Source organism: Dinoponera quadriceps, unplaced genomic scaffold, assembly GCF_001313825.1.
Source record: "Dinoponera quadriceps isolate SergipeBrazil2010 unplaced genomic scaffold, ASM131382v1 scaffold586, whole genome shotgun sequence".
NCBI lineage: Eukaryota > Metazoa > Arthropoda > Insecta > Hymenoptera > Formicidae > Dinoponera > Dinoponera quadriceps.
In genome coordinates, this window is record NW_014554764.1 from 1,866,845 (window position 1) to 1,884,786 (window position 17,942).

A 17,942-nucleotide genomic window follows, 5' to 3' on the forward strand; every position below is an offset into this window, starting at 1 on the left:
CTCGCAAGATCGAACGCAGCTGTGCCGAGCCGTCGGTGGACTTTTTTCGAAATCCGCTCCGCGGCTGGATCGGCGATGCGCGCGCAGCCGCGAATCATTCCCCCGTTCGCCACGCGCTGTCGCTTCTGCTCGGCAGCTCGAGCGCGCTGGTAACAGGTGGTTCGTTGCGATTGGCCGAGCGGCGGCGATTCAAGTGCCTCGCGGCATCAGCACGTGCAGCCGCCGGTCCGGCATTCACGCGGGGAACGCCGCAGCGTAAGCATCCGGTCTGCGAGATCCGCCCTCCTCCGACATCCGTTTTCCTTTCCCCTCTCTCTCTCTCACACACACACACACACATTTTTTCTCCCGTTCCGCCGTATTCGACCGGTAGTGCTCCTATCGACCCGGATCCATCTTTCGCGCCACCGTTCGAAAATCGCGCGTGTGCCCGTGCCGTCTCGTTCTCGTCGTAGCGCGTAACGTACACGCGGAGTGCGCGAAGCAGCCAGTAGTCGCCATTGACGGCGGCTCCGCCAACTGCTCGTAGGTGCGCGCGGGTGTTGGCTATCGATCCCACTCGTCCCGCTTTCTTGCCCGCCTTCATCGGCGCCTACATTGTCGCCGCCGCCGCCACTGTCGTCGCCGGTAATCATCGTACGGTACAATACGGCACGACGCGCCGTACGAGCCGCGATTAGTAACAGTGTTGTGCCTTACTCACTTTGACATACCAGAGTGATCGCTTCTCGGCTCGTCGGACGAGCCCGGAGGAGGAGGAGAAGAAGTCTTCGTCGTCCTTTCGCATAATCGGTGAGTAACGAGCACACGTGCTCGATCAACTTTTCTCTCCCCACGTTTTTTCTCTCTCTTTCTCTTTTTGATTATTATTAATCTCCCTCCCACCTCCCCCCTCCCCCGCTGGCACCGCCGGTACCGCTACTCGAGCGCGCGCTCCGACATGACGCGCACAGTCCGGTGCACGTGCACGCCAGTGGCCGGCCGAGCCGGCGTTCCATCTGGTGCGCTCCGATTGCACCGACCGGATTGATTACCGCGCGCAAGGGTCACCTCGGCCATCCGAGGAGACCCAGATCGCGAGATCTCCCGCGGGAGGTGCGCGTTGATCTCCGGCCGAGTGATGCGGACCATTTGGCGCGGCGGCTCGCCTTCGTTAGCCGATCGATGGATCCCTCGGGCCGCGTTCCCGGATGCTCCCGGACGATCGCGGAAACCGGCCGGGTTTTCTCCCAGCGGAATGTGTGCGGGCTCGCTCTCCACCGGCGGGGTTTATCTCTTTTTTCTATTTACAGTGGCACTGGCTAACGCAAGCCATTTTATCCTCGTCACTCATTGAATATGGAACGAAGATAAAGTGTCGCTTGCGATGACTTTCCGTCACTAATGCCCGGTTGTTCATTTTATGCTTAACTTGTGGTTTTAATTTCAACTAATAATGCAAAAATTCCGCTTTTAAGTTTAGGGTTAATCGTTAAACCGATGGTTTTGTAGTGGCAAATTTTAAAGTTTCATGATTAACCATGCATAATAAAAGGTAATATTCGCGTTATTATGAGGTTAAATCTGAACCACAAGTTAACCAGAAAATGAAATACCGAGGCTAAATGTAAAACGTTCTCTACACGACGCGATGCCCAGGAACGCAGCGGGAGATCACAATGACGTCACAATGACGTCACAATGACCGGAAAATGCCGAGTGAAAACTCGCTATTTCGTCATTATTCGATCTGTTTTCTTTTTCGTCGTTTCGTCATCTCGCCGTAATCGCGATTTCACGTTGTACCGATGGGTGATGACTAATGCGATAATTTTATTAACGGTTATTGACATTTATTCTTAATAATCGTTGATAAATCGTTAAAAGGTCGTTAAATATCCTCAATAATTGCAGAGATTATCGATGATTATTGAAATGTATGTATATAAATGTTCTGGCTATGAAGACATTGTTTACCGGCTCGACGCGCGCTCATTTCTCGCAATCTGTACTCCGTCTCTCCAAAGCTGAAAAAAGTGCTACTGTTCGAATAATATTTACTTGATCTAAGTAAAATGATTGCTCCGATACTTCTTGGCAAATATTTATTGAAAATAGAAACATAATTGATCATATTGATCATATACAATATGACATTTTCTTCGTATAAAAGTAGACATTTAGTTGTACGTGCTAATAATTATGATATATATTACAGATATAGTTTTGTAGGCTTGAGAAAAAAAATGTTTTCCTGCAGTGAATTTCAGTCACGTGTACCCCAGAGGGCGGAAAGAGACGGCGGTCTCCGCTCATTCATTCCGCCGGTCGATTGCATATCGCGCGCGTCCTTACCGCTCCGTCGTGATAAAATCCGGCGGTGAGCAGAAATCGTATTTATAAGATTGACGTATCGCATTTTACAACGACCGCGATAATAGGCGCCTTCGCGCTCGACGCTCGTCCCTGTTACGTGAATTGTGTCTGATAAAAACGTGTTCGCTGCCCGGCCAATCGGCACGGTATATCTTCCTTTTCTCTCTTCCTCCCTCTCTTCCCCCCCCCCTCTCTCTCTCACTCTCTTGAAATACCAGTTTCGATTAATATCGACTGCGATTACGCGGAGTCGTTGGCGCGCTCTCGTCGAAAGGTCGGCCGAATCGAGCGCGCCAGACGATCGCACAGAAGTGACATTTGCGTCGAAAGCTGCGTCCCGTCGAAAAAACGGCGAGGGAACGACGCTAAAAAAGGAGACGGAGAAAGAAAGAGGGAGGGTGGGGAGGGGGGGAGAGAGAGAGAGAGAGAGAGGTCGCGCTAGAGAGCGCGAGATAGAAAGCGCGCGGCGAAAGCTCGGCCGTCGGAAAAACTAGAAAAACCTGCACGGGCGAGTCGTGACGTCTCGCGTCGTTTATCAGTGCATCTTCCGGCGACGATATCTACTCATAGAGGCGAGTGGAATCGATACGTCCGGAAGTGAATGATTCGCGAGAGCGATTCTGACAGCGTTCCCGCGGTGGGAGCGCGCAACGCACGAGGTGACGCAAATATTAAGTAACGGATTGTTATGTTATTGTCGGTGCGGAGAACGACGAGGACGAGGATTCGCGGCCGAGTACCGCACCTTGGTCGCGCGTTAAAATGAGGAAACGATGTTCCTCGCCCCCGTGCGGTGTCCCATACGTGAACATAATTCCCGGATTATCCTTCGGATCACGTGCGCGCGCGGGAGTGAATTTTCCGAGTGGGGAAACGTCGGCACCCCTCGGTTAGCGCGATGCAATTCGCGTCTCAGCGATATTATTGTGCTATTTAAAGTAGCTCCGTTTATGCACCGCGCTGTCAACGACGGTGTGCGTGTTGAGTGTGTGTGTGGGCGCGCAAATCGTGCCGGTTATTAACGGGATGAAAACGGTATACGTTCTTCCCGAATGATGATCCCAGCGATTACACATCTCCGCGGCACGATCGCATACGGGCGATGCGTTTAATCCGCGAGCGGCGTTAACGATCTCCTCTCTTTTCTCTTCGCCGCGCAACATCTGCTCCGCTCGCACGGAGAGCAACGCTCGATTCCGCTCGCTTCCCAAATCTTTCCACCAGGAGAGAGAGACAGTGTCGCGCCTACAAAAGGCTGCTCCAGCTGCGGGCAAGCGGCAGGGAGGAAGATAGATAGTTAAATAGGTAGGTAGATGGATGCGTTTATTGAACATTCTAGGACAGGTCTTCTAAAAACGCGCTTACAAGATGTGATTGTTGAGCATTGACAGACATGAAGGAAAATTGCCGATCACACACGGCGAAAACATTTTGCTCTTGTGGCAAAAGCCGATCTTTGTCCACGCGTTATTTCTCCGTCCTGTAAAATATTTCTCGGACAGAGGGATCGAAAGTTCAAGTCACATTAGGTTTCTTCATATGTATATCAAGTATTGCAGAATTGACGGGGTAGATTAACATGTTAAGGGAAGAGATAGGAAGGGGAAAAGATACAAATAGAGAGCGAGCGAGCGGGGCGAGGGAGGGATTAGATTTTAGGGGAGATAATTTACCCGGCATATGTCCGGCCGTGTGCGGACGAGGCGTTAATTTCTTTTCCCGACGATGAGCGAGACCGATTAGAATTCTAGGCGTGCTCATTCAATTAAGCGTTCCCCGTTGTGATTTCTCAACAACGCTACGGAGCGCCCCAGTCGCGCACACGGATTGCGAATTGTACTTCGGCCGAACTTCACCCGTTGCGCTCTCCGCGATAACGCTTGATTTCGCATTAAACGTCCCGCTATCTTGAGATTATCGGTATCTTGTTCGGCCGAATGAATTCACGCGTGTGCGCCGTGTGCAACTCTGTACTTGTGCGATTATACACGGAGAGAAAAATATGGGTAGTTTATTGTCATAATTATACACCATGAAAGAATGATAGTCAGGAGAGCTATTTTTTTTTTCTGGCAAGTGTTACCACAGTGTCAGTGACGATGAATCATGCATGCATATTGTTACTACTATTTTTGCGGGTGAAATTAAGAAAAGGGTATAATCGAGCCCGAAAATAACTGCGATCTCTCCCAGACCCTATCAGTAGTCGTTACTTGAAACTCGAAACCCACGTGAGAAACATTCAGATCAGAATTCCGAGTCAGACTTAAGTTTGCCTTTTATTTCATTTATTTATCCTGTGATACACGCGACGTTACTTTTGTAAACACGTCAGACAGCACGAAAAAAGAAACTCTCGCGTCTAACTCGAAATTCAAATCTGACGATCTTACCTGAGGCGAGTTTCGAGAAACGACTGTCATTTTAGCCGAACGAACAGAACGCGAATCGACGCTCTTTTCTATCTTATTTTTATTGTTCCAAAACGATTTCATATAGTCAATCGCGCGTTACCGCTTCGAGATGTGCATTCCCCGCCCGCTCTCTCTCTCTCTTCTCGTGCCCCCCCCCCCCCCCCCNTTCACCTCGCGGATGGTACACTTAACCCATAAAGAGAGGTCCGTTGAACTCGTTGCGACGCGCCGCGACCTGTAATGCGGTCGTGCATCATCCCATAATATAGGACAAAAGGCATTAAACGCAAAACCGGCCGAGGCGGATAATGCCAAGCGCGATACCGCCAGCGCTGAGGTCACGGATACGTTCACATTGTGCGATCTACGGTACAAGCTCGCAGCGAGGGAGCGCAGCGCGCGCGTGTGTGTGCGTGTGTACGTCGAGATTCATTCTCCTTGCAGATCAGCATCCAACGTCCGGTTGGATCTTTTAATAACACTTACATAAACCGTCCGCGCGTGTGTCTCCACGAGTTGCGTTTCTGCACGTGCTCGTTTCGCAGAGAGAGAAAGAGAGGAAGACAGAGGCGTTCGTCTACGTTTTGCTCGCGCACAGACAAAGAGACTTGATGCGACTGTATAGGGTTCCGGTTGAAAAGCTCGCGGTGACGAGAAACGAATATCTATCTGTTAAATGCGAGCGAGAACATTCGTGTGAACGTTCAGCTGCATTAAAACTCGATTGCGACAACACCGAGAGCAATTGACCGAGTAGAGACCTCCTACAGGAATCTCTCTCTCTCTTTCTTTCTTTCTTTCTCTCTCTCTCTCTCTCTCTCTCTCTGTTTCTACGATCGAGTTCTTCTCGTCCGGTCCCCGGACGACGGAAAATTCAATTACACCAACGGAATTGTTTCTTCCGTGTACACACCGCGTCATGCAAGCTTTACCTTTACCTTAGATCGAGAATCGCACGATCTCCGACCTTATGCGTATACGTGTAAGGTCGAAACCGTTATAATCAGAGCCCCATTATAACGCTACCACTATGATTAAAGTTAGTGGTGCGATTTTCGACGTTATGCGACCGCATGCGTGAGCTCGAAATCGCGTAATTCTCAGTTCAGAGAATGGTATGGCACACCGAGAGAAGATACTTGGAAAATAAAAAAATATTTATTCAGTGGGTGCACTGATAACACTGATAACATATATTTACTTATACTAATATACATGTTTTGCGCTGAAAAAAAAGATTGTTTTCAAATGAGAAAATATTGTCTTAAATTTGCAACTCTTTATGAAAGCAATTGTTTATTCTATTTAAATAAAGGAATTTAAATTCAAGCAGACACGTTATCAGTACCCACCGAATAAATATTTTTAATTTTTTAGATATTTTCTTCTCGGTTATATATACACATGACGCAATGTGTATGTATATAAGCTTCAAAATAAAAAAAAATTATATTATTCTCGCATCTTACGTGCGTGCGAATTAATTCGGAGTGGATTACGGCCATAACGTCGGATCTATTTTCTACGAATAAGGAGGTTCTATGCTTAGCTTCTCGGAAGATTGAAAAGGGACGTATGATATTATAGAACGATAATACGGCGCAAATATATTTATGCGATTCTCGCGATGTTAATGCAATTAAATGACACGATTATTCGTGTTGCATGCTTGGGAATCTTTCTCCGACTTGTCGCTGCGTTAAGGCACAGAAAGGAATTGATTGAGGGTTATTAATAGGTGTAGGACGAGTGAAAGAGATTCAATTTGCCAGACTACATCGGGGACGATCTTTGCTTTCAGACGCCGACGGATTCGAAGGACGTTTGAAGAATCGTCGGGTTCCCGCGACGGAATTGTAATCGCGTTTTAATTTCTCTTCGTTCTCCATGAGCGAGTGCCATGTACCTCTAACCGACGTCTGCATCGTCCGGAAAGCCGAAGAAAACGAAATATGTTGTCTGACGTGGATTGCCATGACATCGACGAATTGTGGGATTCCTACAGCTCATCGCCTCCACTAATTGCGGTAAGTACCTGACTTTTTCGCACCTTTAAGCCTTGATGAAAACGAGGATGCGATGTAAACCGAGAAATTCCAAGGAAATACGTCGATAACGTTATTAATGCGGGAAGCGTGCAGCGTGTCGGGGAAGCTTGAATTTCGAAATATCGGCTGGTATGCTCTCTAAATTCCCCAGAGTGGAATTTCGCTTGGAGAATAGAGTGACAGCCGGGTCGCGCGTGAAATCGAGTGACTTTTCGCTCGCATACAGAGTGAATTCTTCCATCCACGATGGAATCGTCGAATGGATATTTTCGTTTAAAATTGAAGAGTAAATCGGAGCGTACATTGACATTTTTGAAACAATTTCGAAACTTCTTTCTCCGTGCTGTTTGGAATGCGAGGATTTATCTTTCAGAATTCGTCTGTTAGAATTTACCTTTCAAAATTTACCAATTTAGAATGTATTTTTCGGAAACGAGTTTGCTCATTGGGCCGTTGGTTCACCGTCATCGGGACAAATTCGCTCTGACCGACTGAAACATTTATTCGGATTTGGAATCCCCTCCAGTCAAGTCTGAGCTAAACGTTCGCTCTTGTGACTCAAACTGGTGGTATTTTCACTAACGTTTCGAATAGATTTTCATTCGTTTTGTGTGGGATTTCCCACTGAGAAATTTAGAGAGAATGTGTGTGAATGCCACGGTTTTTTGCTCACGATCGGCGATTTGTCGCGTGCCTTCGCAAACGAAAGGGAAGCTCGCGAGCCGCTGCGATCATAGGGACGCCTACGTCCTTTCCACGGCCACACTTGTCCGCAATCCTCCGCATTATATTCCGGCATTCGAATATTAATATCAGATCCAGACAGATAGCCAATGGCTCCCAACATTACCGTCGAGATATCATCGACGCGCCTGGATTATGCGCCTCGAGCACATCGTCGTTTTTTTTTAATGTTGTCCGCGCGTTACGGGGAGAAAATAAAGCGAGCGTTTGCGACAAGGTTTTTTATCTGGCGGCGCAGTGCACAGAAGTTTACGATCCTCTTTTTTCATTTTTACGCGAAGCGCGATGAAAACGGCTCGAGCACGCCGAGTATTTATCGGTTTTATCGATTAAACGTCATTGAGAATTACGTTTCTGCACGCTACATGTTTCTCGCAAGTGATGATAACGCGCGCGCAATTGCTTTCTCGGCTGTATTCAATACTCTGTAGGAAACAATAATCATACTTTTCGTTCGCGTCCAATTGAGATAGGATTAAAATTATCCGTAGAGTACGTTCACTGCTCTAGTTATTACATAACGCCAAATGCGTCAGAATCATTCTCCAGTCGTGCGTTCTTCGAACGACCGTTCTTCTTGTCTCTCTTTAATCAGCATGACTTTTGTGTGTGTGTGTGTGTGGAGTTTGGTACAGTAACTTAATATTATGAGAAACAAATATTTTTACAACAAAAAAATGTATATGCACAATTCTTCAAGTCTTCTAATCCTTTAACCGGAAAAATCATTTCATTAAAAAAAGAAACAATATTTGATAACACCAATAAAAATTATAAATTAAAGATATTATTTTTACTATTTGAAGAACGTAGAGGGATTAATTATATATTTTTTCGATATAATGCGTGCGTGTGCCCCCGTACGCATCTCGCGCGTTATCATTCGGCATCGCGTTGAGGTGAAAAAGGTGTTAATTAAGCTTAGAGAAACGAGGGAACGGGGCACATTTACATGATAGCGTCGTACCGCGACAAATGTGCGTTTCATAACGTTGATAATTCCGCCCGCTCCGCGACGGGCACACCGCGTGCTTTGTGTCTCTCTCTACTATTCCGCGAATACGACGGAAACTATTTTTCATCGCTCGTTGCGCCCGCCGACGGTAACAATGGCACTCGCATATGCGCCTTTCATTCACGCGGCGAGCCTTCGTTCGCGCCTTCGATCGCGACGCGTAATATAGAACGCGAGAATTCCTTCCATCCGTTTCTCTTCTCTTTCTCCTTTTCATCCTTCTCTATCCTCTCGCGACGTGTGGAAGGAAAATTGAGAGGCGGATCAATCTATCGCTAACGAGATCACGCACGTTTCGCCTGAGCGTTAAGTAGGGAACATGTGTCCCATGTGTCTTGTTTATGCTTCTTTCGGTGAGAAAAACAGTGGGGAAGGAATCGCGAAATCGCTCCTTTTAAAACACGAGTCCTTTCCCCGGCACATCGGCCTAAATTCGACGTTACACCTCGCCGCTGCGGAACAGTCTCTGCGAATTCGTCGTTCCGATCATTGTTATAATCAGTTTGAGATTCGCGAGAGACGCACAGAACTGCGAATTCAGCGTTAGATCTGAGTTTGAAGTTGAATCGCGATCACGAATATGTCGACCGCATGATTCAACTGAGAAACTCGGATCTAATTATTAGTTCGGGAAATACTTCGAAACTATTTCGAAACCCATTTGTGTATCTCACATCAGACACGTTTCAAGACGGTGATAACTATAAATACGCGCGTCCAACTGGCCGAAGGCATCTGCACGATATCGATTGTATATATAAAGCTAATGATATACTGAAACTTTCCTCGCGTCGTATACGAGATATTTAAAATTCATGAAAAATTTATATTTCGCTACTCGATATTCTCACGCGAAACTCTCGTCAATCGATTCGTCTGAGAAGCCGCAGCAGCGAGATTCCGAAAAGTTGGCGACCCAATTTCGAAGTCGCCGGCGACGGACTCCAATTCGCGCGGCGCAGCATGAGTCGCCGTGCGTTTTCCGCGCCGGACGTGTACTTTATTATTAGTTATTGTTCCTCTTATCGCCCGGCTGTCGCTTCAGCCGACTTCACCGAGTAATTTCGCGCCGGCCGGAGCGGCGACGGAACCGACCCGGTATTTTTATCGTCATCTCTTAGAACGCCTAGACGAATGCACCGTCCATTCGATCCCGGGAGGAAATAAATTCAATTACTCGCACGTCGTAAATACTCGTCGTCCCGAGACCCGACTTAATTTCGCATCGTTGATTTTCCACGTGCGCGCGCGCGTGGGTTTCTTCTTTCCTCTCTCTCTCTCTCTCTCGATCTTTCCCCTTCTCTCTCCTTTTTCGAAATCACGCACGTGGGAGGACAGCGGCGGTAGTAACGTTCGACTTTGCGAATTTGAGATGCGAATACCTGCGCAACTTGGCCGCAGCTCTTCTTCGCAAATTTCACCGGAGGATTCCCGTTGCTGGAAGAGGTCGACTGACTGCGCGTTCTCGTCGTGCACGATATATATATATATATATATATATATATATATATATATATATATAGTCGTGCGCGAGGGAGATTCGGTATTTAGGCAGCGAGGTTGTACACATTAGCGCCACTCTACGCACCTGAACAAATACCGTATTACTTCTAACGAGCCTCCGTATCCCCTGTGTACTACTCGTCTTTCGCGAAGAGAGCTAGCCACTCGGCGACCATGTATCTTCAGCCGTTAGCAGTGTGTAAAGTCAGCTCTACACGATGCCAATGTAGGCGAACGTTTACAATTATATCGACCGCGTATGTTGGGCGAATACAACACACGTCCTCAGAAAGAAGTGCTAGATTCAAGTAAATAATTATTCCGATATTCCTTATAAATTTTTACTTGAATCAAGTAGATTTTATTATTGGATCAAATAAATATTACTTGAAAATATTATAAAAATAAATGAATTGCTATAAAAATTTGCTGAGGAGTTTATCGGGGTTATTATTTACTTGAATCTCGCGTTTTTTTCCGTGTGATATAACGTAAATAATATAACATACGTGGTCGCAACATAATTGTCAATATTCGCCTAAATTTGCGACATCGTGCGGAGCCGAGTTTTTACATCGAATGCGAACATCGGGTCGAAATTATTATTTCAGGACAGACAAAGCAAGTGACGCTTTCCCTCTTCGCGTCACGGAAAGTATAGTCGGATTAGATAACGTTTCCGCGATATCTTTCTAATATGGTTCTAATACGATTCCGAGATAAAGTTGTTGTTTTGCTGAACGCGACGAACACGGAGGAAAATCTTCCGTACCGAATTCCACGAATTCTAATATCGTGATGAGCTTGACGGTGAATCTGATGTTCGCATGAATTCCTCTTCTCACGCTTTGGTTTTCGTGACTGAAACGGAAACGCAGTTTCGGAGATCTACACGGACGAAATTATAATTATAATTAAATTATAATTAATTCCTTATCCGCCCGCCCCTTCGTTGGAATGAACAATTAGAATATTTACAGTTCTTGGATATCGTGACAAATGTGCCATTTCTTTGGATTTACCACACACACAAAGTTATAGAGAAACTCAGAGTTGGAGTTTAACTTCGAGTTAATGTCGTAATAAAATTGAATGGATCCGATTGTTGTTAGGACGAACGTCGAACGATTCAAATAGGTTGAGCGTAGATCAAGCTGTGGGGGAGGCTACTTGTCGATGTATGACGCGCGAATTAGAGCGGGTATAAGTCGAGTAGATTGTATTTGCAGATCTGTGGTATGAAATATATCCGTGAAAAGCGTCGGGTGGGAAAGAAGAAGCGTGAAATATCGCGGTTTTCGACTTCTTCACAGCGTGATTAAGAAATCCATGCTGTAAGAAAGCTCGAAACAGACGGAGCCGAAGTTAAATTTACCGCTCGGCAAGTGGAAAAGGACGACTGGCAACACGTGGAATAGGTTGCCCGTTAAGAAAGTTTACAAACTTGCGGTTTTTTAGGCGCGTATATACACACACGCACGATCACCGATGTAAGGAAAGCCGCGATACTTTTGCTCCCTCGAGGAACTTTAGAACGCGTTCGCATGCACAGCGTGTATTCTCTCGTCGAGTGAATAATCGCACTTTTCCCTATTAATCGTTGTTTATTGACCTTTTCGTCGGCGATCAGTCTGATCGCATATTCATCGGAGACGTTATTTTCCATACTATCAGCGGACATACGACCGGCCCTACGCGCCGTCCTGCGCGGCCGTTTTCGAAACGGGTACGCGCGTTCACGGACGGACGTGCGCGCTTTTATTAATTATACCGCGCTCCGAATAACGAGAATGCCTCGTCACACTTTCCTTATCTACTGAAATGAAGCTTACGCAATCCCCTGAAGCAAAACAGATACGGGTCGCTCCCTGACGTATGCAAACACACGCGCGTATACCATTGTTTCGGTCCGCTTTGAGATTCCGGACTTTTCGAGCCCGCAAAGGTGAAATAAAGCACGCGCACGGGAGAGCTGGGAGACTCTGCGCGTGCGCAGAGCGGCGTGAAATTTTTACAACGCGCCTTATAACAATTTCCACGTGACCAGTCATCGCGGCGGATTTTCGTCGGAATTCTCAAGGCGACCTCATCGTCGCGCACAACAACGCGATTCATTAATATGCAACGATACGGGGGCTCTCTCTCTCTCTCTCTCTCTCTCTCTCTCTCTCTCTCTCTCTCTCGTTATCGTCGAGTGCCGTAATAAAAATTGAAGGGCGAATCGCGCGGCGCGTGCACGCTTTCTCATCGTATTCGGGGGTCAGTCCCCCTTGGAAGGGATTGCGTCATCAACTGGTCGCGGGCAACTCATCGCGAATGCGTCTAGCCAATAGAATCGTCCAAGCTAACGGACGTTCACGGAGGAGAGTCTACGAAAGGAATCACCGGCGGCTTGTGGAACCTTTCGTTCGCAGAAAAATACTGCATAAGTAAAGAAATTTCGTGTTGCTTCAACACGGAAAATGTGTTAAGAAGTTTACAAATATAATGTTAAATTAACATACTCACCTTGTCAATGTACGTAAATGTATGCCTTTTAACACGTTCTTCGTGTTAAAGTGACGCAAAATGTCGGTGAAGCGATTTTTAGCACGAAATTTTTGATTGTGCGCATTCATTTTCGTCTTAAACTGTCCCAAAGAATCTGCCATGTTAAGGACTTATGTTGATTTCGGGATTCCTTGTATTATTGCACATTTTTGGCTCCCTAGATGTTACGCATTCGCTGCTCGTTGGTTGTTAATTCATTTGCTCGGTGTATATATACTCACTTTTAAAAGCCATTCGCGGTTTAAACCGCGCGCGAGGAACGCTCAAATCGAGACAAACGGGAGCGAGTGCGGACGAGCGCGTTTTGATCGCGTCGGGAATGTGTTCCTAACGAACTTCTAATTACAACCGTTATTAACGGTTGTCGGGCAAAACTATCGATTTCTCGCTTGGTCGGCTTCTCTCTCTCTCTCTCTCTCTCTCTTTCGTCCTTCCACTTTACCGTGGTCTCCCTGTCTCTCTTTCTCTGTCTCTTGTTAAAACGGCGACGGCACCGCGCGATTTGCCGACACAATGAGTGTCGCGAGATTGATCAAGCGCCATTATGCGGAAGCGAACGATAAAGCAACAACCGTGCGGGGAAATGCAAACACACACATTGCCTGCGAATACATTCGCGATGCACCGAACAATCGATACGGCATATATATATATATATATATATATCTTTGAAAATTTCTGTGCAGCCGAGAAACACGAAGGTCGATCGCGTTGCGAGATCTCCGTACACTCGGCGTCTTGTGTGCCTGACAATCATAACTGGAGTTGTGGTTCATCCCGATTCGAAATTTTACTCCTAGTTTAAATCAAATTTAGTTCTACATTAAGTGTTCAAAGGTTTTCTATTGTGCCCCTTTGGCGTTGCAAACGGGGAAATTATTCTCGTTTTCTCCACTCGAAGACTCAATGTAGAATGAAAAATCTCGACTCGGGATGGTTTCGAAACCGTTCCCTGCTCTACTCGACGGCGTCGAATTAGCATTTAATTAACCAATTTAACTATCCGGCATTTAATTAATTTAATTAATTTAATTAACCGATCGTTAAGGAATCTTTGCGCTTTTCGTCCCGTGTACATGTATTACATATATGTACATGAGAACTATATAATTAGAACCATTATAACCTCATCATTATAATTACAGCTACTTATTATTATACTTTAATCTGGTGAGTTAAGTATAAGGCTGAAAATCGTGTAATTTTCCAGCTCGAGAATGATACAGCGCACATAACGATTTGCAATTTTGCACGTATAAGCGTGAAGTTGAGAAAAAAAAAATCGTACACTCGACCCTGGTTATAGTGGCCAATAAGCTTATTCTGTTTTATATCTTAACTTTTAACGACAGTGTCGTTATCGCCAATGTTGTCGTTGCGCAGGTATGATATATGGCAGAAAAGCTGCGCATCGACAACGCAACGATAACGACGACATTGTCGTTAAAAGCTGCGAAACAAACCAACAATATTGAGCCGTTAATATTGAGCAGTTAATGATATTAATATTTTTGTAATTTTATACGCGACGCCAGGTGCGTACATTAATATGCTCTCTGTGACAGTAACGAGAATTACTCGCACTATTTCCGACCTTCGCCTGTAAACACGAGATCGAAAATAGTACACGTATCTCTAGTTATAACATCCCAGTCGTACAGATGTTGTGTTACATCGACGGGATCTTCATCCATTGCTTTTTTTTCTTTATTGCAAGGCGACACAGCTGCAATTAAACCGCTATCTTCGGCTGCGCTCGAGTCATTTATCCTGATAAGCATCATTATCTCACTAATGAGCGCCGTACAGTGGTCTGAAATTCGAAAAGCGGCCCCAATACCTCATTTTTTTAAATTGAATTATTGGAAATATTTGACTTAATCTCAGAAAATCATATATATAATTCACATAATCGCTCGATGCATCCAAATTTTGAAGTAATAATCGGTATATAAACGTTGTTTTTGCATGTTGAAAATCAATATTAATTCCTTGCGTTAAATATAGATTTTACTGTAAAAATCAAACGACATTTTTATAATTTATATCCTTTTTGGATAAGAATCGTCACGATGGAAAGTTGCTTAAGCTTCCAATTCGGGGAGGTATTTCGTCATCGGCAATTTCTCATCGGTAAGAAAACAAGGAGAAGCTTACAGAAGTTTCGTTCCACGTTTCTATTTATAAATTTTATAATTTCACATTGATCGCAAGCAATCGAACGAATCGCCGGTGGAGCGGGAAAGAATGTGCGCGATGGGATTTAATTCGACCTGCTTCTGTGTTATTGTTGAAAATGTAGGACGACGCAAGCGAAACGAGTCGCGAGGTACAAGCGACGTACGCGGTCATGTCCAGGCTCGAACATTCGTCGCGTTTTATCGTGGACGATATAAAGCAATTTTCCTCGCTCGCTGCCGATGCTTGCGCAGGTGCCGCTGACGTAAATGTTGACGGTAGTCCTGGTACACATACTCGAGCGTCTTGCGTATTGAATTGAAGTGTACTGAAGAAAAAAATTGAAATTTTGGGAAATAAATGTTTCTTGGAATAAATATTTCCTTCGATATTTGCTAGGAATAACATTTCATTTCGCCGTTTAAATAAACTTTTTCTCTCTCTCAAATAAATTTGTAAGTTTTTTTTTCTCAATGCAATATTCATCAGCGACCTGTCGCGCATTCGCGTTACTTTATCGTATCGAAAAGAATCGACGCGAGTTCGCGTCAAGGTCGGCAAAATTCCAGATTTTTTTGGAACCGGCGAAATCTGATCTTCTCTATTAAAAACAGTGAAATAAATAGCAAACTCGTTTTTATTGATACTCTAAGTCACAGGTAGCTCGAAGCGCCGTACAGTCTCAGCTATGATTCTGTGGGCAAGACTGGCAAGAGTTTGCGCGTAAAACGCGACGAGTATTCGAGCCTGGACATGACCACGTAACAAATGAAAAGGCGCGATAATATGTTCATACTCTTCCTATGAATCTTTCCGCGCAGGTGTGTTAAAGTGATTATTGTATGTTTATCGTTTACTGGTGAAGTAGTCAGTTAACATGAGCAATTTGAAAAATGCATTAACAGGAAGAACACTGTGTGGACTTGCCTTGTATCCTGTTCTGCTGATAACGTCAATAAGGAGAAGCGTATTGCTTGTGGAACATTAATAAGTGCAAAAATCTTACGACTGAAACATTTTCAAAAATGCGATAAAATATAAAAATTGTTCATTCTGTTACTGTTGTTTTTCACATCAAACTGAAAACTAATATAAAATTTGGTGAAATAAAATACATTTCATGTATTTAAATTAAAAAAAAAAACTTTATTAGTAATAGTGTATTTAAATAAAAAAAACAAAACTTTATATAGATATATTTTAGTGTACGCGTTAGTCCTTTTTGTAGTTTTCGCCAGTTTATTCCATTCGACAAAGTCCAGGACGGTAAAAGCCAGATTTTATTATAGTTTTTCTCTACCTATTGGAATTTTCCGACCAACCTTAATTCACACCGGCGAATTTCGTCGCGTCGCGAGAGAACGACACCGCTTGGAAATTAAGACACTTAGCGCGATCGTCGCGCTCTAATAGCGCGAATTTTCATCGAATTAGCCGGCGTTCCAGATAAAAGTGAAATCCGCGGGCAATTTCTATTTCTCATTCGTAAATTACACGATATTTACCATCTTATCTCTCTCTCTCTCTCTCTCTCTCTCTCGCTTTGACGAGCCTGCTCTCAGCGCGCCACTGTTAATGCAAAGGTCGCTACGTCGAAAGCCCACCCGCGATGCGATAGCTTTTACCTCAATCTGTTGTTAGGATAAGGGAAAGCGCGATGAGCGTGAGTTTGGGGAAACACTGCGGAAGCAATTTTCCTGGCGTAACGTGAGTCGCATCGATTGTCTTCGACACGCATCGGGAAAAGAAACCGCCCGCGATACATTGTTGTTACCATAAACAAGCGGTATTATATTTCGTGTAGAAACAGGAAGCGCTTCTTTCCCTCCTCCTCCCTCTCTCTTTCGACAACATAATCTCATCCCGAAGCTGTTCCGTTTTATCGATTCCACGCTGTTATTTTAGCGAAGCGTTGCTCTCCTGTTAAGGTAGTTACATTGTAGAGAACCGGATTTTCAATGGCGATATTAAGCCCGTATATAAATGTATTATTTATTGGAAAAAATCAAATTTTCTATAACTTCATTTAACCATCTAAGTAATAAATGTTAATTTTGAGGGAAGTTAAGGAAAATATACACACAATATTATAAACACGAAGATATTATTTATTTTTTATTTTTCTTATCAGTGCTTTATTTATACGTCAGTTGAGCTGATAGAAGTGCACACATAATAGAAAGTGACGTATAAATATTTAAATATATGTATATGTAAATATATCGCGGATATCGTTATAAATTGTAAATTTCCTATAGTTATATTTTTAAAACAAAATGGTCGATAATTCTGAAATGTTTGTATAATGTCTCTATATTAGTCTTTAATATCACAGTGGTTTTCCATTAAAATCCTAAATGGTTCAGAAGAAGTGAAAAGTAGAAGTTATAAAATAGGATATTAACCTCTCAAAGAACACGCGTAAAAAAATGTCATCTTTAATCGCGAATATTTCAGTTTCCGAGTAGTCAAACATTTTCTAATTGCGCCAATAACTACACATTTTAAATCGACATGTCGCAAGTTTCAGAGAAGTTTTTGAAAAACTCACATTTTACGCTACGACTATTTCCGTCCGACTTAAAGTTACAATGGTGGTGTTGTGATTACGCTGTTTCGCGAGATCTTCCGGCTCGATAAAAGAAAAAAAAAAACAAAGAACAATTAATAATCAGTTTTCAATCGTATTGTGTCGAGCATAGTAAATTATTGCGGTAAATTATTGCGTGACCGTCGCCTTGAGAAGCCTCGTAGGCGCGCCATTCATTTACCGGAGTGACGTACGGCACAATTGTCGATTACGTATCTAATCTAATTAGGGTAACGATAAATATGGCCATAAAATTATAGCTGAACACCCACCATATACCTCTGTCGCGACGATAGTTGGCGCTAGCGAGATGTGGTTGGCTGCCTTGGAGCAGAAAACCGGAAGTAGAAATACTCCAAGCTCGTTACCGGAAACACAACCGGGGAGAGTGGGAGACGAAAGACAATAGCGATGAATCGTGAGCCTCTCCTTCCCCTCTCCCCCCACAATGGATGTATAGAAAAATAGGCAAACGAGGAACGTGAGCATTGTGTATAATATTGCGTAATCCACAGTTTTCTATATTATACTGGACCGAAATGGCA

General features: G+C 44.4%; 1 protein-coding gene across 3 annotated transcripts in view; it reads left to right on the top strand.

Moving 5' to 3' along the window:
• The first annotated feature begins 202 nt into the window (after window positions 1-202).
• The window catches only part of LOC106741676 (cyclic AMP response element-binding protein A), a 42,343-nt gene continuing 24,603 nt past the window's right edge, over window positions 203-17,942 (top strand). The window contains exons 1-3 of one of the 3 annotated variants that reach the window (XM_014613914.1): window positions 1,228-1,267; window positions 2,240-2,501; window positions 6,571-6,796. In XM_014613914.1, the coding sequence (XP_014469400.1) occupies window positions 6,722-6,796 (75 nt within the window). In that variant the 5' untranslated portion in view covers window positions 1,228-1,267; window positions 2,240-2,501; window positions 6,571-6,721. Of the gene's footprint in view, window positions 793-1,227; window positions 1,268-2,239; window positions 2,502-3,188; window positions 3,661-6,570; window positions 6,797-17,942 lie in introns of those variants that run through there. The other 2 variants (XM_014613912.1, XM_014613913.1) reach the window with 2 other exon arrangements.